This window comes from Paramormyrops kingsleyae, chromosome 11 (genome assembly GCF_048594095.1).
Source record: "Paramormyrops kingsleyae isolate MSU_618 chromosome 11, PKINGS_0.4, whole genome shotgun sequence".
Taxonomy (NCBI): Eukaryota; Metazoa; Chordata; class Actinopteri; order Osteoglossiformes; family Mormyridae; genus Paramormyrops; species Paramormyrops kingsleyae.
This window is the reverse complement of record NC_132807.1, coordinates 28,833,460-28,854,308: the sequence shown is the minus strand read 5'-3', so window position 1 is coordinate 28,854,308 and position 20,849 is coordinate 28,833,460. Positions and strand designations below refer to the sequence as shown.

At 46.0% G+C, this 20,849-nt stretch overlaps 1 protein-coding gene across 2 annotated transcripts in view; it reads right to left on the bottom strand.

Moving 5' to 3' along the window:
* Nucleotides 1-5,275: 5,275 nt before the first annotated feature.
* glg1b (golgi glycoprotein 1b) overlaps nucleotides 5,276-20,849 on the bottom strand; it is a 35,027-nt gene continuing 19,453 nt past the window's right edge. The window contains exons 6-27 of one of the 2 annotated variants that reach the window (XM_072718370.1): nucleotides 19,762-19,833; nucleotides 18,872-19,058; nucleotides 18,572-18,786; nucleotides 18,155-18,276; nucleotides 17,649-17,750; nucleotides 17,025-17,178; nucleotides 15,416-15,553; nucleotides 15,110-15,196; nucleotides 14,494-14,556; nucleotides 12,783-12,896; nucleotides 12,369-12,457; nucleotides 12,028-12,145; nucleotides 11,543-11,635; nucleotides 11,276-11,413; nucleotides 10,957-11,080; nucleotides 10,683-10,825; nucleotides 10,320-10,421; nucleotides 9,592-9,699; nucleotides 9,368-9,488; nucleotides 9,000-9,106; nucleotides 8,375-8,538; nucleotides 5,276-5,792 (exon numbers count right to left, since the gene is read on the bottom strand). In XM_072718370.1, the coding sequence (XP_072574471.1) occupies nucleotides 5,729-5,792; nucleotides 8,375-8,538; nucleotides 9,000-9,106; nucleotides 9,368-9,488; nucleotides 9,592-9,699; nucleotides 10,320-10,421; nucleotides 10,683-10,825; nucleotides 10,957-11,080; nucleotides 11,276-11,413; nucleotides 11,543-11,635; nucleotides 12,028-12,145; nucleotides 12,369-12,457; nucleotides 12,783-12,896; nucleotides 14,494-14,556; nucleotides 15,110-15,196; nucleotides 15,416-15,553; nucleotides 17,025-17,178; nucleotides 17,649-17,750; nucleotides 18,155-18,276; nucleotides 18,572-18,786; nucleotides 18,872-19,058; nucleotides 19,762-19,833 (2,625 nt within the window). In that variant the 3' untranslated portion in view covers nucleotides 5,276-5,728. Of the gene's footprint in view, nucleotides 8,539-8,999; nucleotides 9,107-9,367; nucleotides 9,489-9,591; nucleotides 9,700-10,319; nucleotides 10,422-10,682; nucleotides 10,826-10,956; nucleotides 11,081-11,275; nucleotides 11,414-11,542; nucleotides 11,636-12,027; nucleotides 12,146-12,368; nucleotides 12,458-12,782; nucleotides 12,897-14,493; nucleotides 14,557-15,109; nucleotides 15,197-15,415; nucleotides 15,554-17,024; nucleotides 17,179-17,648; nucleotides 17,751-18,154; nucleotides 18,277-18,571; nucleotides 18,787-18,871; nucleotides 19,059-19,761; nucleotides 19,834-20,849 lie in introns of both variants that reach the window. The other variant, XM_072718371.1, reaches the window with a different exon arrangement.

Here is a 20,849-nt window from a genome sequence, read left to right as displayed (position 1 = left end):
ACATTTTGACGTCACGGCACTCCGTTTAAGGAAAAAGAAATCCCCGCCTATCAGCCAATGAGAAGCGGCGCTCTGTTCGCACGCGTCGCATACGGTCTGCGACGTTTTCTTCTGTTATACTGTACGTAGTAGTTGTTTGGATATAAATGACAACTGCATATAAATGAAATTGATTATTAATATTTGCATTTTATTTTGCTTTTTCTTTTTGTGGAACACGGGGTGACAGGCTAAAAATACTCAGATGTGATAAAATATCTGCAGGTGTAACACTGCAAAACGATATTCGACTTTAGCTGGGACGTCCTGTCGCACAAGGCTCTTGTATAATGGTAAAGTGCGTATTTTACTTATAATACCCATAATAATCATAATACTTGATATCAATGATAAACATATGAGTTACGTATTTATGCATTTACCTCACTGTACTTTTGTGTACTCTGTCTTATGTAAAATATATTGCTTATTTAGGCAGTATGGGTGCAGTATACCGTATATTTTTGTATACAATGTATATGATGTTCGCATAGCGTCCAAGTCACCTTGCCTAGGCAGGGTATTGCCTAGGATGGGACACCAACCAATCACAAGGCACACGGGAAGAACATGGAAGCTCGCCACACATGGGGCCAGGGTGGAGACTCAAAGGGTGGAAATTCGAAGCCCAGTCCGAGAGGTGTGCGACAACAATGCTAACCAATGCACCACTGTGCCTCCCAATACTTATATTAATAATACTGTATTATACACTACATTTTTATGGCACACATTTTTTTTGAGAAAGCAGGGTCTGACTGTCCCTGGAATAACCTAATTAGAGATTAAGGGACAGGGGCCCAACATTGAAATTACTCAGCCACCCCTGGGAGCTCAACCAGCGACCTAAACACAGACACAGCAGCTGAACCAACTGAGCCACGACATAGAAACTTAATGTTACATCACCAGGTTAGTGGAAATGGTGCTTGGTGCAATTCTGTTGTTCCTTCTTATATAGTACAATAACATGCATTGAGAAGGACATGCAACATAGGTATACATTATATTACATGGACAAGGTGACATTCTGTGAGCAGATCTTAGACTACCGCTCAAAAGTCTAGACACACCTGCTTTTAATGCATTTGTCTCTATTTGATTTGTACTATTCACCTTATAGTAAAAGGCCTCAAGGCAATGAACTAATACATAGTAAGTATTTCAACAACCAAGAGAAGTGTTCAATGTCATTTTCTCAAATTTTAGACTCCTCAAATAGCCCCCTTCGATGACAGTAGTGTGGAAGGAAAATTGGACTTTGGTAGGCCTGGGAGCGGAGGCATATTGGGTCTGTTATGTCTTAGGCCTTAGGCAAGAAGAGATTGTTTTGAATGCTGTGTGACCTCGCTTTGTGATAGCTGCCTGCAGTTAGTTCCGCAGACCCTGAAGAGAGATCTGACCTTGGAGAGACAGACAGTGGAGTAAGGGGGGGGGGGAGAAACCACCTGCAGGAAGGGAATCGAAGCCGCCCCAACTGGTGCACAAGGAGTTATAGTTATAAAACAATCACAGTAGACAATGCACAATATGTTATGCGGTTGTGCCAATGTAATTGTTACGTTAATCATACTAATCATATGTTAACCATGTATTTGCAGTGATTTAATGACAATATGTTGATGCGTTAATCATTAATCAAAGGAAAACCAAATATTTATGGTGATTTAGTGTCATATAGTCAATATCTATATACATATTTCAAGTAGAGTCTAGCAGTCGACACAGATTCTGGTAAATTGAGCAAAATGGGTGGATTTTACCTTGCTGCCAAGGTGAACCAATAGAGCAGGAGGATTGTGTTTGTTATACGTTTGAGCCTGGTTTGCTGGTGTTTTGTGACCAATCAGTCCTTATAGGGAATTGGGAGTTATGGTTTATCAACTGGTTACTCTGTGTGCTCGGGGTGACTTGGTACCTAGTGCCAGAGTGTGACGGGAGCGCTTTGCTGGATTGCTCGAATAAAAGAGAGAACTTTACCTACCAACTGAGGAGTTTTATTCTAAGTGGCTCAACCAGAGTTATCAGAGAGGTTGATTTATAATTTAGCTACCACAGTATTGCAGCCTCGACATTTTCTTAGCCTCCTGGAATGTTTATCCACAGGTTTTGGGCACAGATTGGCTACTTTGCTCATATGCTGCATTCCACTGGAACTTGGAAGTCAGAAATTCTGAGTTCCTTGTCAGAAATTTCAACTGGAACCAGAACCAGAAATCGGAATTCTGACTCGGAAAGTCGGAGAAACCTCTGCAACCCCGACCTCAGAGTTCAAGATGCTTGAGCCCTTTATCAACGGAAGTGAAAACTGTGGTTGTAAACTGTTTATTAGCATTTATGTCTTAGTTGTATTTCATTAAATCAGTCATGCACACAGTACTGTCCAACCTCTATGTTTGGACATGTCACTACAGTGTTTGTATGTGCAAAATGTTGCATAATGCATTATCAACTGATATTGCTAACAATGGCTAACAATGAACCTGACAAGAAATGCGGCCTGTTTAGGAGAGGATCCTAATCCTGGTTTTTGAAGCAGGTCCTTGGTATTGTTAAATGGCTTTCTGACTTCTTGTACTGGAACACAGTTACCTCGGGTGTGACGTCATTTCCAGTTCTGACTTCCAGCCTCCAAGGTAAATGGAAAGTAGCATTATTCATTTATCCACCCAGCTTTGTGGGGTTTAGGCCAGAGGGATTGTGGGGGCCAAGTCATCCGTCGCAACACTCCATCTCTGCATGTTCACACTTAATGCATGACCTTGAGGTGTGCTTAGGGTTGTTGTCTTGTTAGAAAAACAAGTGATTTTCAGTAAGTGTGTCCAGACATTTGATTGGTACTGTACATGGGTGGGAACAAATAGGAACATACATAGTAGTTGCGCACATATAAAAGGTGAGTGTGAGTGCTGCACAGACAGAAATAAGTAAAATTGCCAGATACAAGTACCTACTGCTGAGTGTTGGGGGTGACGTAATTGTGCAAAGACAGGCAAGGAGCTGAAGTGACATATTAATTGTTCGATGTCCTGAAGGTGTACTTGAAACGGGAGGTTTTTGTCAGCATGGATCAGAGTCGCCTGCCAAAGGGAAGCAGCTTAACAGGTAATGTGCAAGTTGGGAGGAGTCCAAGATTCTTGTTGGCACATCTAGTGGTGCAGTGCCTGTAGACGGAGTTGAAAGAAGTGAAGTCATTGCCAGTAATCTTAGAGGTTTTGGAAATAATACATTCAAGTCTTAACCTGGTCTGTTGTACAGGCTACCATACTAGGCCTACTGCGTGTGCATGAAAATACACTATGGACAAAAGTATTGTGAGACCTGGCCATTACACCTACAAGAATTTTTATGACATCCCATTCTAAATCCATAGGCATCAATATGGAGTTGGTCCCTCCTTTGCAGCTGTAATAGCTGCCACTCTTCTGGGAAGACTTTCTACAAGACCTTGGAGTGTATCTGTGGGAATTTTGCCCATTCACCTGGAAGAGCATGTGTGAGGTCAGGCACTGATGTTGGACATGAAGGCTTGGATCACAATCTCCGTTCTAGTTCATCCCAAAGGTATTTGATGGGGTTGAGGTCAGGACTCCATTCGGGCCAGTCAAGTTCTTCCACACCAAACTCATCCAACCATGTCTTTATGAACCTTGCTTTGTGCACTGGGGCACAGTCATGCTGGAACAGATGGGCCTGCATACATATATATAAATATATATATTATGCATATATAAAATGTTGTCATACAAGTTCCTGTGAGTGTAATGGCCAAGTGTCCTAATTATTTGGTCCATAGTGTCTCTGTGAACACCAGATACATGGGAGCAGTAGGGTTGGGTATCGTTTGGGGTTTTTTCGATACCGGTGCCAAATCGATACTTTTAAAACGGTACCGGTGCCAAAACGGTGCCTGAACCGATACTTTACAAAAGCCACAAAATGATGGTGGATGACTCAAGAATACATTTTTATTGAACAAAAAATTGAATGCTTAAAATTGAACAATATATTAAAAGTTTAAAGTATATATGAATATATATGTAAATACAAAAAACAACAACAAAACATGCGCCACCTATGTAATGTTAATTTAACGTTACATTAGCCTATTACTAACCTGCGGAAAGCCTGCTGTCGTCATCATAATCGGTGGACTCCTTTTTGCTACGGCTGGTATGACTGGGGCGGGGGTTATCCACACCGATCGTGCCAGCTGTTGTCCGCAAGCTGTCAAGCACGGTGCATCCCTCTGCTTTTAAGTTTATTCCGTGTACCCTCAAATGTTTCATTAGATTTGACGTGTTTCCCCCTTTACACGCAACTGCTGTAAAACATTTGCTGCACGCCGCGGTGTTGGAATCCTTTCTTGTGAAATATAGCCACACTTTCCACCGTTTAGTTTTAGGCATTTTAACAAAAGTTGTTTAATTTAGCAAGCTAAGATAGCGGTAGACCACCTGCTGCCGTCAGAGCAAGTGTAACGTTAGTTGCTGCATTCACGCGCATCTCGGATGGTCTCATTTCCTGATGATGTCACGTGTGTGTTGATGGATCTTATGCTTATTACAACTGTGTCATCATAGCCCCAGAGAACAAATATTTCAATCGACAGTTCAGGCATCTCGTGTTTTGTTTCGGTCCGGTACATACCGGTTATATAGGTACCAGTGCCGTATTGGCACCGGTTTTCGGTACCCAACCCATGGGAGCAGTATGCTTTTGGAATATCAAGGCATGCATAAAAATGGTGGAGTTTAACAGGAAGGTCCAGAGTACCATCAGACGGATGCTGGCAGTTTTTTGTATTTGCTCATCTCATTGGGGCCCTTGAGTGACTTGTGGGCAGCAGCTGACGAAGGGACTGTTGCCATCTTATTGGTGGAACACATTTATTTAATAAATAAGTGTGTGTGCGCGCGCATGTGTTTTCAGCAAGGTGCTGCAATGACCTTTTAACCTTTGCACAAACATCTTGTTGTACAAGCTTTCATGGTAACAGAAGCCATTAGGTGAAGGTTGTCCAGAGAACAAGGGAACGATTTGCATGCACTTGGCAGTAACATCTAACTTGTAAAGCATTCTAAAGTAGATGTTAGATCAGTGGTCCATAATTTATTCTGTAGTTAGACTCATCTAGATCACTTACAGCAATGTACAACTGCAGTACAGTTCTTAAATATTTTACAATTGCAAAGTACTGCATCCAAATGCAAAATAGCCAAAGAAGTAGACAGAGTATGAAAACCTGCAGACCGTTTTTATTAATAAATTGTTCAATTATCTGTACAGAACAAAACCAAAAAATGTTTAAGAAACAAAATGCACAATGTTAATCTGTTACATCTCAGTAATACATGGTATAATCAGAGAGCAAAAAGAATAGCACATCCATGACTGTACACAAAAAAAAAAATTACAAAACTGTTTATCATCATCATCATCATCATCATCTTCATTATAATAATTTCAATTTAACTTGAGGAAGTCTCACTTTAAAACTGACAAAGACAGTAACTACTGATTTGTAGAATGACAATGGAATTGGAAGCTGTCTGTACAATGAGTAGAGGGGAAAACTGGTCAGTAGTGATTTTCCACTTTGGCTCCTGGTGTCATGTTGTCCTCTCCCCTCTGGAACAATTACACACACCCCCCCCAGTCACAGCTTTGGGGGGGGAGGGGGGGGGGATCACAGCCCACAGAATCTGCGCTCCTCCCCATTGAACAGGATCATGTAGGATGAAACCAGGGGCCTACAGGGGGGAAGGAAAACTCAGTCTGTGTGCCAGCATCTGGAAACCAAAGGACCAGGAAGGATAGGGGGGGGTTTAATGCTTTCTAGCTGATCAGCAAGACAAAATGTCTTCTTCACCTTTGGATGGAGTGTAGAGGGGTTTTTTTGGTAAGGGCCTCCAGAATGGTGTTGTGGCACTGATTAGGTACAAGACTTCCTGAATTACATCAAGTGCCCCTCCCCCCCCAGGAGGAGGGACCTTCGTTCCCTGCCCACCCAGAAGCAGGTAAAGACTTCATAGCTATAAAGCAGCTTTACAAGCTACAGTTAATGCAAATTAGACAGATAATGCTTCCACCTCTGCTGGATCACAGGTACCTTTGCGGTTTGAAGAAACCCCCCTTTTGCAAACCTTAAATTGTCATAGAACCCTAGACATTTTTCCCCCTAAATATAACGGGACCCTTCACACATACAACTCAGCAAAACAATTCCACTGTGCACCTTTGTACACTGGCAATCTTTCCATTGTTTGACAGATTCCAGTTATTTCACAAAGTATAACTGGATCATGTATCATCGCACCCAAATTCACTTTATATAGAAAAGCCCAAACCCCACCCCCCACAAAAAAAAAAAAAAAAAAAAAAAAAAAAAAAAAAACCTTTAGATCACCATGTAAGACTTGCACAGCATGGATTAGGAGGGGCCAGTCCGAGTAACAGTCAAATATACACTTCAGTGGTAGTGAGGCCCAGGTGATAGTCGCTCAGGTAGGCATACACAGACAGATTTCCAGTACTGTCATCATGGGAATGCAAAAGGAATTGTGTACATCCAAATTCCCATTAAGATAATTTAGCATAAGATGTCACAGGGATTGGGGAGGGGAGCCGATCAAATAGATAGGAGCAGTGACCATGGGGGGGGGGGGGTTCACATTCTACACAGGAGGTGACATACAAAAATGTTACTGTACAGCACACTGGTCATCCAAAACAAAAGGAGCAGTTCCTAGATGCCAGCCGGAACAGACATGCTCTGGCATCACCGTATTCTACTGGAGAAGCCAGCCCTGATCCAGGAGAGCCCAGAGTTTTATGCCAAGGTTTTCAGGATCCTGTTACCACTCGACCGAAATGTGTTCCATGTCTTGCGTCAATGTGTTTGCTCGCCGATGGTTTAAGACAAGTTGGATCTCTCTCGGGAAGGACTACAAAATTGCTCAAACCAGAAGAGCCGGCAGTTCTCTAATGTCCCACATCGTAGCGTGTGACCCCTTCGCAAACCCTATTTAGCAGTAAAACAAGACACTGACAGGCAGAAGGTATTTAAAAACAAACAAAAAAAAAAGTGACGTAAAGGCAACATGAGAACCAGCTAATCTCCCAATCATTAGTAAAAAATAAATAAGGCTATAGCCAGAGTTTTTATATGAAGTAAAAGTGTGCAATGATTGATTCTGTTAGCAATCAGAAGTATATATCCACTTGATTTGTCCCCCCCCCCCGCCCGGCAAACTGTATTCATGACAATCTGCAAAGAATCATGTACGATTTTAATGGAGAAAATGGCTGATCTCTGAAACTGGATGAAGTCCTACACCAACCACCTCTGCCTGCTCATGATTCCAGAGGTTAGATTGCAGGGAAAAAGTTGCTCAGTAAAGAGTCAAGCAAAGACAAAAAAATGCAGATGAAAATCCATCTTTGACATTAAGAAACACAGCTAACAAGGAAAAAAAAAAATAATTTACCTGCAGTTCAAAAGGCTGAGGGAAAAAGTGCCCCCACCCCCACAACACTGGAGGAAACCCTAACCCCCTCATCACACCCGATGTTTTCAGAGCCAGTGATCACTGCGGCAAGCCTCTGCTTCCAGACCGCTTCGTGTTATAGCCAGCGAACACCGAATCTGTGCCGAATCTGTCCAAACGGCGCAGGTAAAGTGCCGTCTGCAGTATCCTGGCACGGTTCCGTCTGTGGGCAGGTTCCGTACTGCCAGTCTCTGCTCAGTCCAGAACTGTCACACTAAAACTGGGCAGTCTGGCAGTCAACAGAACACACCGATAGGTACACACCTCCACCTTAACGCGATAAAAAAAATAAAAATAATCTAATAGCTATTCATTGAGGGGGGAGGATAATAAAAAGAACTTGAAAGCCCTGCCATCCTCCAAAAATATGACATTTTTGGTGCAAAATAAGGAGGAACCCTATATGCAAGCCAATAAAAAAAAAAAAAAGACTTTTTTATTCACTGCTTGTCCCATACTGTCTGTTGGCTAGAGAGAGCAGGATACACACAGATCAGGAGGCAGATACACAGCAGGGCCAGGAGACATGGGTGGCAATAAACCGGTGATCACATTTGTGAGCAGTCTTGGATTAGATTACGGATAAGGGGGGGGGGCATAGGGGTAACCCAAGGGGGCCCTCGGATGGCACAGGTGACGTGTAGCTTGTATGTCGCCCCCACGCCCCCTGATTTGTGGTGGAGGCTGAGACAACTCAGGAAAAGGTGGGGTGGGGGGGGGGGGCATGGTAGGTTGGGCCTTCGGCGAGCGGCTGACTCGTGGTAGTCCCCCCCGCCACCCTCTACCTGTCCTTCAGCTCGCGCGTGACACGTTTGGTGATGCGGCCGCACAGCAGGCCCACGAGGAACAGCAGGCACACGGCCAGCGCCATCATGAAGAGGATGTAGTTCTTAGAAGGCGAGAGGAGGACCTGTGTGGCCAGGTCTGAGAATCCCTCAGCGGGGGCCACCTGGGAAAGAGCAGGAAGACACAACGTGCATCAGGCGGTGCAGACGGCCCCGGGCACCTCCTATTGGGGCCTCAACACTGGCAGCATTACTTCTATCTAAGGGATGGGTACTAATTTTGGGGGAAGGTCATTAAAACTAAACTGAGTATCTTGAAAAGTAAACAGTACCGTGTGCATTAACAGCTCGTGCTTTAAACTGGAGGTGTACTTACAGAAATAGCCTTTTCAGAGGTTAAATTTATGGTTTGTGATATTTGAGAAACTGCTTTATGTTGAAGCGAAGGTTTTGCACTCGTCCGATTTCACGCCTTTATTTTTGTTCGGCAGACTGACCCATGTGACCCTGGAGAACTTCAGATTACAGACAAACAGCTGCAAGGGGCAGTACGTGCTTATACTGTACGGTCAGAATTCTCCTGGGGGGGGGGGGGGGGGGCGGGAGGGTAGTGTCCTGGGCTCACCTTGGCTGCGTAGCTCCACATGTCGATCCGGTCCTGGAGTCTCTTCTTGCACTCGGGCTGCAAACGAACCCTTTTATCTCCCAGGGCCTCCATTAGACAGGACATCTCTGGAGCAGAGGAAGGGAACCAAGTCAGTATACAAGCTCTGTATACCACCAAGCTCTACTCAGTTCAATTGCAAAAATATTTCTCCTCGAGGGGGTCTACTGCACCCCAATTTGCAAAGGCAGGGTGGCAATATCTACTGGATGCATGTATGATGAAAAAAATGACTTGTCAGCAGCCTACAGAAGGTGAGTAAATTGCAGTAATCTGATAAAATGTAGACCCATTGGCAGTGCCTCATCAGAGCCTGGTGCTGTACTCACGGCGCCCTCGGCCCGGAGGGATGGCAGCACAGTGATGCTTGATGTCCAGGGCGCAGGCTGTGTGGAGGACAGGGTCCACAAAGATATCTGCCTTACTTTCCTTCAGTATGTTCAGCACCTCCTGCAGGCAGAATGAGGCGGGTACAGTCAGTCTGGGGCATTTGCATGACAGCCAGGGAGAAGAGCCAGGGATCAACACTGACGCCATGGCAACAGCTACTCACCTTCTTACAGGGGTCGTGTTTGATCTTGAGCAGGTTGAGCTTCAGACACTCCTCCACCTGTCCCGTCTGCTCCTGGGCCGCTGCCTCCTCCGCACAGAGCCGGGAGATCTGACACAAAGGCGTCAAATGATAAATATTCCAGAGACAGTCAAGGACATCAAAACACCACATTTTATCACAAGGACAACTCATCCCTTAAAGTTTGATTTAAAGGTGCAAGGACTATGGATCAGGCCCCTATAAATAAGCAGTTACACAGAGAAACCGATGAAAATAATCTAGGAACATCCATCTAACAGCATTAACAGAAATGACAAAGGGATCAGTGCTTTCCAGGTCGTATCATCATGGTATGATGAACAGGGTGTGTCTGGATAAGCAGGCGCATAATAAGGAGAACCCAGGGGGTGGACTGCTATGAATGTAGCTCCTGGGAGTTTTACTTATACAAACAGGTTCTGAGGGCAGAAGGGAAGATGATTGGTTCACAGAGACAACCAATCAGATTTTACAGAAGGCAGGACCAACCAATCAGATGTCTTGGTCGCACCTCCTCATTGATTGAACCCACCCTCTCTATAATCTGATTGAACCCCCCCCCCCCCCCCCCTTCTGCCCTCTAAACATTTTTATGCAAGTAAAACTCCCATGAGCATAAATAAAACCATCTAGACGACTGCCCAAAATCAATGATACTTTGTGTCATTTATGCCATGCAGTCCAACTACCTCATCTGTACAATGCATCTGCAGTTGTGGGTCCAGCCTGTAGTCGAGGGCAGACTCTTGCAGAATGACTCTGATCTGGTCCTCACAATCAGGAGAGAGTCTCTGCAGAGAAACAGTCAACACATACTTTACTCAAGGGCCTCAACTCATCACCTACTGAAGACAGAAATGAGTTTTAAACTCAAAGAAGTTGGGAGTAGCATATGCTGCCAATCACAGCCTGGTTCGATCCAACGGGAGACAATGTAATCAATGAGAGGTGTGTAAACCCACTGCCAGTCTATGATCACCCCACCCACTGATTAGGGAGTCACCCTTCCTACATCCTCCTTCAATGCTGGATGAGGCCCAATCTGTCCTCACCTGGTCAGCATACTTGAGTTTGAGGCATGAGATGACTTGGCCCTCCAGCTCACTGTCATCAGTGGCCTTGTTCAGGACAGACTGGCAGAATTTGGGAATGTCTGCCTTGCATGCCTTACGCAGCACAGGGTTCAGTCTGTAGTCTGGAGCACAGGGGAAGAAACTTCTAGAAAGACCACCTTTCAAGCTATATGCTACAATCAATTTTGAACATAAATGGTGAAAAGCTAAAGTGGGATACAAGTTTACTCCATCCCGAAAGAGGGGTCGGTACCCGTGTTCTGGGTGATCTGTCGTTTGGTGATCATCTGCTTGCACTTGGGATCCATGAGCTCACTGTTCTTATTCTGCTTCAGGCACTGAAGCATGCTCTTGGCATCAGAGTCCGGGCAAAATCGCTGCAACATACAGAAGACACAAACTTGGTTAAGGCCTCAAAGCCTTAGGCCAGGCTCGCCCATTTGATTAAGGGTCAGAATGTCCTGCCCGGAATTCCAAGGCAGCAAACGGCATGGGTGTATCTGACAACAGCAATTACACTCCCACTTCCCATTGTCCCCCAAGTACAGGTTTTTGACTAGGGAAGTCCTTACCTTGATCATCTGCTTGCACACTCTCATGAGCTGGTAATCACGCTCGGGGTCCATCATCTCCACCTCCTGCAGCTTGAAGACCTTCTGGTGGCAAATCGGTGTTAACTGCTTCTTGTTCTCCTTCAAGCACTCAATCACCTGGGGGGTAAGATGGAGGCAGGAACTGGGTATTTTGGAGAGAGAGTAGTGCATTCCTCCCAGCCATCTTATACACACACATACACACTCACACCCCCCCCCCCCCCCCCAGAGAGCCCACCGCCCTACCTGGGCGTTACCAAAGGCAACATTTGGGCATAGTCTTGAGATGTCCTGCTTGCAAGATTCATATAACTCTGGCTCCAGGCGGATGTCCTCCGACTGAAAAACAAAAGGGATGGAAGATCAGGCCCTTTGGCTTCTACAGGAAGCTGCAAGAGGTGCTGACCATCTCCCTCCTGTTCTCCAGTGGCTAGGCTGACAGACGCATGTGCTTCATATCTCTATAAACTGAAGTTTCAGCTCAGGTAGCCAACACAGACATCTTCACACAAGGAGGGAGATTAGGGACTCAAATCCAGCACCCCAGCAGGAGGTTCAGCACAACTAGGACACCAACGAGTAACAAGACGGGTACCGGATACGAAGAACAGGTGCATTATTTTGTCCAAGCTTAATGAAATGCTTACAGCTAATCAGGGCTAGACACTTCTGTGTAGAATGAGTCAGTGTGATGGCATTCTGAAGACCCAGCAGGTTCCCCTGAAACTCACCATCTCCAGCTCCTCCACACGCAGCTGCTTACGGCACTTAAGGGCCACACGATGCTCCTTGGCATCCTGCAGGGTATCGTTCCTCACGGTGGTGCTCAGGCAGATGACCACGTCGATCCTGAGCAGAGCAGAGAGAAGTGTGAATGATGGAGATGCAGAATGCTTCAAGCCATAGGAGGGAGCACAGCGAGAGGCAACATATGGGAGAGCATTTTAAAAGGAAGTATAGTTAATGTATGGGGCTCCTAACAGCAAGGATAACCAATCACCAACAATCTGGACAAATACTGAACCAATCCCAAGCAGAGCTGAAACAGCCACAGTAACCAATCGGCACTCACTTCTTCTTAATATTGGGACACAGCTTGAGCACATCCTCCTTGCAGGCCATCTTGAACTTGTAGGAGAAGCGGAAGTCCTTCATTTGTAGCTGGCGAGTAAAGTTTCAGGTCAGTTGCGAGAAAGAGTGAGAAACTCACCCATCTTGGAGCATGGGTCTCCAGGCTGAAACGCTAGAGCTTAACTTAGGCTAAAAAGGGAAGTTTAAATATCATATTTTAGTGAGAATCAGACAAATTATTAGATATAAAAATGGTCACAGATGCAGTAGCGGATAAGGGCTTCTGAAGGTCACTGATTCCCATGCAACTGAAGTCAACACATGTGCTAGTGTCAATTTAGTTCCTTGTTTCTAAACACTGAATAGAGGGGGGTGGGGGCTTAACAAAAGGGCACCACACGACACCATGGCGTACCAGCTGGAAGTGAGTGACCCCCACTGCGCACTTCTCATTCATCTCCTTCTGGTGCTTGTTCAGCACCAGACATTCCATCAGGTCACCCGAGTCAATCTGGTTGTCGGCCACCTCCTAGGGAACAGGGGGCAGAGTGTGAGTGGGGAGGAGAGGGAATGGGCAAAAATGATGAGGAACATGGCACCGGTGAGGCCTCAACCATCCAGAACCGTGCCATTGTAAAGCCCTGAAATGGTGATGGAACCAGTTAACTTCTCTTGAATCAGCACGATTCTGTAAAATCATGTGCAAGAATCCTGAGGTGCTGGAACAATCAAACCCTTGACTTCAGGAAAAACTCATCCAATAGCATTCCAATGTCGATATCAGACCCAAATTAGGCTTCCTTTTTTTTTGGGGGGGGGGGGGGGGGGGGTGTCAGTTCATCTTCGAACCATTTTTTAAATACAGGTTAAGTTGTTGGTAGTCTAGTGGTTAGGACGCTTGCCTCTGGACCAAGAGATTGTGGGTTCAAATCCCTACTCTGGCACCTCCATCATTGGGTCCCTAAGCAAGACCCATAACCCCAACTTGCTCGAGGGGGAGTGATTTTAGAAAAATGTAAGTCACTCTGGGTAAGAGCGTCCGCTAAACGCTGTAAATGTTGAAAGGGGAACAACCCAGAACGTTGTCAGTCTATCACAGTCCGCACATGGCAATTTAGACACAAACGATACATTCAGACAAGGAGAAAAACTTCACACTCTCACAGCCAGGAAGGGAATCAAGCTTGCTAAACTGGAGCGAAGGCCACTGAACAGCATCCCTAAAGCAGAGTACAGAATAAAATACTGGCCTCAGGTTGCCTTTAGGGGAAACAAACATTTCTTATGCTGGTAAATGGCAAACTGTCAGACCGTAGACAGAATGCATTACAGTGGGACTGAGAACCCTCTGAATTGTGCTAAATCTCTTAATGCATCTACCATCAATTCCAACTACCACAGACTGTATAGCTAATTTCGGAATCCTGGTGACTTGTTTACACACCACTGTCAGATTAGACTTTGGCTAAACAAAAACAAGCGTCACAGCAATAAATAACTACTGTAGCTGAAGTGAGCGAGGGAGAAATTACACATTTCAAAGTGCACAACGGAAGCTGCTTATATGATTTATCGGCACAGTCGATCAGCGTATCTTCATGCAGGTGGATGTAGATCACGCTTCGAGGCTTACAGTGTGTGGCGTATTCTGCTGAGCAGCCAGCCAACTTTTTGGCCACAGAAATTTCACTTTGCTTACGTGGCACTGACAAGATATTTTAGGGATTTGTAATGATGCAAGTCAGACTCACTGCTTTCACACCCACACCGCTTTCCTGCCTGATTTTCGGCATCGCTCCAGAGTTCCTCAGTGTCTCTTACAGGGATAACAATGAAACTCAGGCTAACACTTCTGAGACTAAAGAGGTGCGAATGTTCTACCCAAAATGTGCAAGTTACACGGACATGCATTTAGAAACCCTGAGGCTGAATGTAGTTCACAGGATGAAATCACAATCTGGCAACTCCTAGTCAGCAGTTCTTTGAGGTGCAGAACAACCCAACTAGCAGAGGGGGGCTCAAAGCATGCGACAAAAATTGCCCGAAGGGAGGGAAGCCATCAACTTGGAGCCTGACCGAAATGAACAAATCACATAGAAGCAAGGAGGGGCCGGCAGGTGACTCACATGACAATGGGACTGGATGACAGGCTCACAAGCTCGGATAAGCAGGGCTTCAATCTGGATGTCCTGTAGGAGGGAGAGAAACTCAGAGAGGGGCCACGTGGCACCAAGAGCTGTCTGTACTCTGTCAGACATGAAAGACGTGAAGGAAGCCGACGGTCATTAGGGCAAAAATCATTCGCGATTTAATTTAATCAATCGAGAGCACAATTATTCATTGACTTTGGAAATATACTTTTATTAAAACTTTATTTTAAAAAATGTGACAAAAGTAGATTTCTTTGAACTCTAAATGGAATTCAACTGGGAATAAAAGGGGCTGGAAATGGATGCATAGATATAACAACAAGACAACCTGGGAGCGTCAAAATGAAATAGGCATAATTGTTTTAATCTTGATTATTTGTTTTGATAATCTTTCGAAGCAAATATCATAACTGAAATTAAAATTCGACTAATTGCCCAGCCCTAGGGTCTACCCAACCAATCACAGCACAAACTGGTCATTTCACACAAACCACCAGGCTCCAGGGAGGAGGGATTAATTAAAAATGACCATAACCCATCTAGAGACTTCAACAGCCCCCGGTCTATAGCACAGTCTGCTCCCTCTCCTCACCTCTGATTCCAGCTCCGTTAGGTTGCCCACAATGTCTCTGCAGTCCGTGCCCAGGTCTTCAAGGTGGTCCTGAAGGCACTCGAGCTCCTAGGGAACCCCAACACACAAGCAGACCATCTCAAAAACAGACTCTGGAGCATCTAGAAATCAGCCCTTCATGAGAAACTGAAGAGGGATAATATGTGGGAAGTACAGCTACAGTCACATGCTAATGCTAAAGGATTTTTACAGCTACAGTCACATGCTAATGCTAAAGGATTTTTTGCAGAACCAGCAGTGTGGCAGCATCAGACCTCTCCCACACACCTGCCCAGACTCGGTCTTCTCACTGCACCATTTTCCCAGGTCGGTCATGCAGCGCTTCTGTAGCTCGGGGTCCAGCTTGACATCGAGGGCCCTCTGGTGCAGGATCCTCTGCACCTCTACTTTGCAGTCACGGGACAGCTGAGGACGGGAACCCAATCAGAACGTGGCGGGGACAAGCTGAGCACATTTCCCTAGATCGAGAATCACGGAGAATCACCGTATGCATGCATTTCAGGAGCGCTCCTGGAATTCCACATTCTAGTTAACGTGCATTTGAGTCGGAATTACAGGAGCACACTGACCCAGCCCAATTTTTGCACACCCAATTATGTCCTGTGGAATCAGTGTGTCAAAAGTTGTGGGATTGCACAGGATTGGAGTTGCTCTGAGGCCAACAAGCACAATTAGGCCTTGTGAATCTCCACTTTCTTCAAGGCAGAATACCACTTACTAAGGTAGACTTGGAAGCCTCTGAATCCGGCTGTCAAAGTTGAGAAAACATTAGCGTTAAATGGCTCCCTTAATGAAGTGTTCTTGCTCTTCCTTACAATTAAAAGTATCTCATCTAACACTGTGCACTTCTGACTGTAAAGGAGACTGGAAACTGCCAGCTATGCTATAGATCTTTTACAGAATTGACAGCATTGTGAAAACCACCACCACAAACACCAAAATAATAAAATGACTCAAAACAAAACCAGATCATGGAGTTCTGCAACACTCTGTCATCGGCATTATGTACAGCCAGGTTTCCTCATTTATACAAAACCGCTCTTCAGATCAGCCGGAGCCACTATCGTGCTCCTTTCATTTTACTTAAAGCAATCATCATAATGCATTATAATGGTGAGTATAAGCCATTACAATGCATTATGAAGGCATTTATAGTGCATTACAGATGAGCTTCATAGAGCGTTTATAATGCATAATAAACACGTGACGTTATGCCTTATTATAAATAGTTGTAGCCATGTTTAACACTTTATGAATGCATGAAGACCAACAGCCAATCACAGCACTCCAAGCAACAGCTCTGCCCCAACATTGGTCAAAACTCTTAAACTGCTTATTTATTCATACCTAAGAGGAGGTTCCTTTGTCAGACTCGTCTTTTCTTTAAAGCTCAGCATCAGCAAAGCATGATGCTAATGAACTTTAGTCGACACTAAAATTAAATATCAAAAGCGCGGGATAAACGAACACTGAGAGGCAGACTTCTGCAGAAGAGTAGCTGAAGTTCGCATCGGAACACTGTACACAAAGACTGTCTTGGCTGCCATTCCTACACCCACTCTGGGAATCGTAACAAAAGCTCTCAAACGCCGCCTTTGTTTATCGAGTATCTTAATTAAGTCACTGGTGTGTAATCGTGTGCCGGCATCTGAAGCAGCTTTTCCTCTGGGCTTCCGTCCGCCAGCTGTACATCCGCCTCTATCTAAATTCTCAGTCGTGGGGAAAAAAAATTGTCTCCATTACGCTAACCTCATACTGAGGGTGAGGCTCGAGGGATTAGAGTTAAATGTTGAACTCCAGGAGGCCCCCTGGAGGAGACAATACGTCGCTACAGCAGTTGCCTGAAAAGCCGACCAATCCGGCGGCGCCACCTCACCCGTCTGCCTTGTTCCTCCGTGCGGTAGGCATGGCGGTACAGGCAGGAGAAGACTGCCCCGGGTGGCATGGCCTCGCTGGTCTCATTCCAGCCGTGCGTGTGACACAGACGAGCGGCGTCTCCCTGGCACTTCCGGTACAGGATGGGGTCCAGTCTGTGGTGGGGGGTGGGTGGGTAACAAATACATTCCAGCTTCCAGTACAACCTATTTAAAGCCCAATACAGCCATTGGTGAGCTGTACTGGAATCGGGATCATGTGACCAAGACTGCAGAATTAAAATGAAGCTAAAACAATTAATCTTACAAGGTAGTTTTTGACTACCACAGCCCTGGAAGAAAAAGCAAAAGCTAAATCTGCTGTATTTGTCTTAATATTTGATTCCTCACGCAAATGATTAACCCACTAAGGCAATATAAACCCGCTGTGTCACGGCAAACGACCCGTTTCCCAGCACATCGGCGTAACCCATTAATTACCATAAAGCTAGGCTAAAATAAAATCACCTTTTTAAATACCAGCTATGAATTTTCATGAGAACAAGAGCAGGACGACCTTCGAAAGCAAAAGATTCACAGCCCAAAATGTTGCAGAGGTGTGTTTAAAAAAAAAAAAAAAAACTCACTTCCAGTCACGCGAGATAAAGTACTGGAGCTCCAACAGCCTGTGCTCACAGTCCTCCACCATCTTCTCAGTATAGAGGTGCTCCATGAGACAAGAGAGAATCCTGCACACACAAAAAACATTTGTGAAAACGCAATACCGTCAGTAACCAACTGCTTTTAGATTTTAAAGGACCTCTCTGCTAGGTCTATATGAGATTTATTTTGAGATTATTTCCAGTGGTTCATTGTCTGCCGAAAAAAAAACGGCCTACACTACTACAATCAAGGCCTCCTTATCATGCACTTGAGTTTAATATTGCATGTTTTCCCCATACGATTGCCTAAAGGAGCCTGCTGTTGACATTACGGAGCTCAGCTTGCAGACACAGCAGTGTGCCAGGGGGCAAACATGCCACACCAGACGGCCAGCTTACATTTACAAGGTCGTCCTCACTAAATACAAGGTCGTCTACATGTCTGGTTGTAACCAGGGACACGCAGCCTGACAGCAGGCGTATAGACTTACATCGGATCCCCGCTGCGGATGTGCTTGCAGGCTGTTTGGATGACAGACTCGCAGGCCTCATTCAGGGCCCTGTCGATGCGGTAGTCTGCCCCAGGGTCTGCTTCCTGAATCAGGTTCTGAAGCTGGAGAGAAGTGGCATTAGGCCTCCGTATCACAACACTGCGACCACTAAGCCGCTGGGGGATCGATCCCATCATTACCAAACCGGCATGTCCCTGCCATCACCAACCCAGAACATCTGTACAGCATTTCATTAACCGGCGTTAATTAGTAGATATTTGAGATTACACTGCTTCATTTACACGTGTGGTTGACAATCATGAAGGCCAGCTGGTTGGGTGAGAGCCTAGACTTGAGGTTCAGTGACTGCAAAGTTGGCTGAAGCTGTAATGGGGGGGGGGGGGGGGGGTTACTCACTGAACGCTGGCACATTTCGTCCACGACGCCCTTGTCGCTACGGCCCACCCGCATCAGGCAGTGCAGGGTGCGGCCCTTGCGGTGCAGGCCGGAGCACTGGGTCTCGATCTCGCTGCGGCAATGGAGCACGATCTCGGGGCTTAGGGAGAAGTCCTCCATTAGCATGCGGCGGTAGTCCATCATCTCACCCTGGCACTCGCCGCTCACGACGCGGCCTGTCGCAGACCCACACAACACGCCAAGGTCGGCTCACTGCGCAGTGACTCCATCCCGTCCGCGCTTCGCGGCTCACAGACTGACCTCTATGCACGGCGGACTCCAGGCACAGAAGCAGGTAGGAGAGTCGGGCTTCGCGGGCTCGCGGCAGGTTTGCGTCTGCATTGCAGCGGTACTTGCGCAGGTCTGACTTGCAGGCCTTGGCCAGAGAGTAGCTGACCTTGTAGTCTTGGACAATGAGCTTCTGCCTGGTGGTGAGAGCATCCCTGCACTGCAGATAACAGCATGATGATTGGTTAGTCAGGGCCAAGTGATCGCTGACAGCCACACACAGATTATGTATGTATCCGTGTGGGAGCTCATTCCTGTGGGCATAAGGTCGTCATGTTTGGGTTAGGGTTAGGGTTAACGCCCACCCAGCCCTAACCTTAACCATAAGCAACCAAACTAAATACAAGTCTTTTGGCATTTTTAGTTTTTTGATTTTCAGTTATTTTGTTTTTTTATTTTAGTCACAGATTTGTATAAAAGTGAGTTACCCAAAAAATGTCCCCACAAGGTCTAAACACGTTTTTAATCACATTGTGGGGACATTGGTCCCTCAGTGTAACACACACACAGGCTGAAACTCACAGGACTACTTCCCATTCACTTCCACTGATGGAAAAATTCTAGATGGAAAATTGTTGTCCCGTCTGCAGTTTTGTTTTTTTTCTCTTCTTTTCAGGGTTTTACCATTTTGCCGAATCCCCCCTCCCTTCCCCCCACAAGAAATACTTTAACTGTCCCCAGACAGAGACCTCATCTGGAGAAGAGAATCTTTTAGACAACTTGCATAAAGTCAGTCATGCCTGACCAGCTTCTGGAATTACAGGGAGGGCATGCAGTCAAGGTCAAAAATGAGACACAGGAGCAGCTGCTATTAAATCTGTCACACAAAGACCATCCCCCCCCCCCAACACACACACACACACCTTTTCGGTCATGGCCTCCTCAAACTTGTGGTTGAAGAGACATTTGTAGACCCTGCCTTCTCCAGCTTGGGTCTGCAAGGAGATGAAGAAACCGGTACGATTTAAAACACAAAATCCACCTTGGCCCAAACACTCCAGCATGCACAGACAGCCAAAAGCCTCCCACTTCCAGGTACCAGCAGACCCCCTACACAGAGTGCAGCAGCAGGGCAGGATTCGCAGGAGAGACTGCAAGGCTGCTGTGTCCTCCTGCTCTCAGCTGTGTTGCCGCATCTTTCTCAATGAAAGCACATCCCTCTACAAGGGCTTATGAATGGAAAACGCTGCTGCTGCAAACGACTGCTTCACCACGCTGCAGCTGCGGGACGGAATCACGCTGTGGGACAATGCCGGTCCTTTTATACGCTTTCACGTGAAAAGGAATCCGTTGTGACTCACAAAAAAATGAACATATTCAGGCAGTACAAGTGTACCAGGGAATCAGGCTTCCACAAAGTCATTTATCAGTGATCCAGTACAGGGTAAGCTTCCTCAGAAGGTGCCTTCAAAAAGGTACTCAAGCACTATCACTTCAGGGATGTGGAACTTTTGGGTGAAGTAGATGCCAGTACATGTGTTGGTCAGTAAATTTCCATCACCCGACTTCTTATCTTCTTGGGTCTGACCGTTCCATCCCCTAGAGCAGTGGTTCTCAATCCTGTTCCTGGCGCCCTCCCTGCCTGAATGTTTTCATTCCAACCCTACCTTAATCAGGCTTATATGGTCCTTAATAGGCTAAAGCCGGTTACAGACCGAACGCGGCCTGCGCTGTGCTCACCCGCGAGGCTTCTGCGCAAAGAGTAGGCGTGGTTCTCAAAACTCTCTCCTGTCATTTTGGCTCGCGGTCAGTAGCGACTATGTATATTTCGAATTCAAAAAGACTCTGCGCTTGTGTGATATAGCTCTGGGAACTCAGACACGGACAATATAAGTTTTTCCTCCATTTTGTTTTCTGTGCCCGGTTCGGTGCCTTGTTTCTATTGATCGCGAGAGAGTTCATCTTTGACCACAGTGCTCCCCGAAGCTCCGTGAGCGGCGCGCGGCACGAA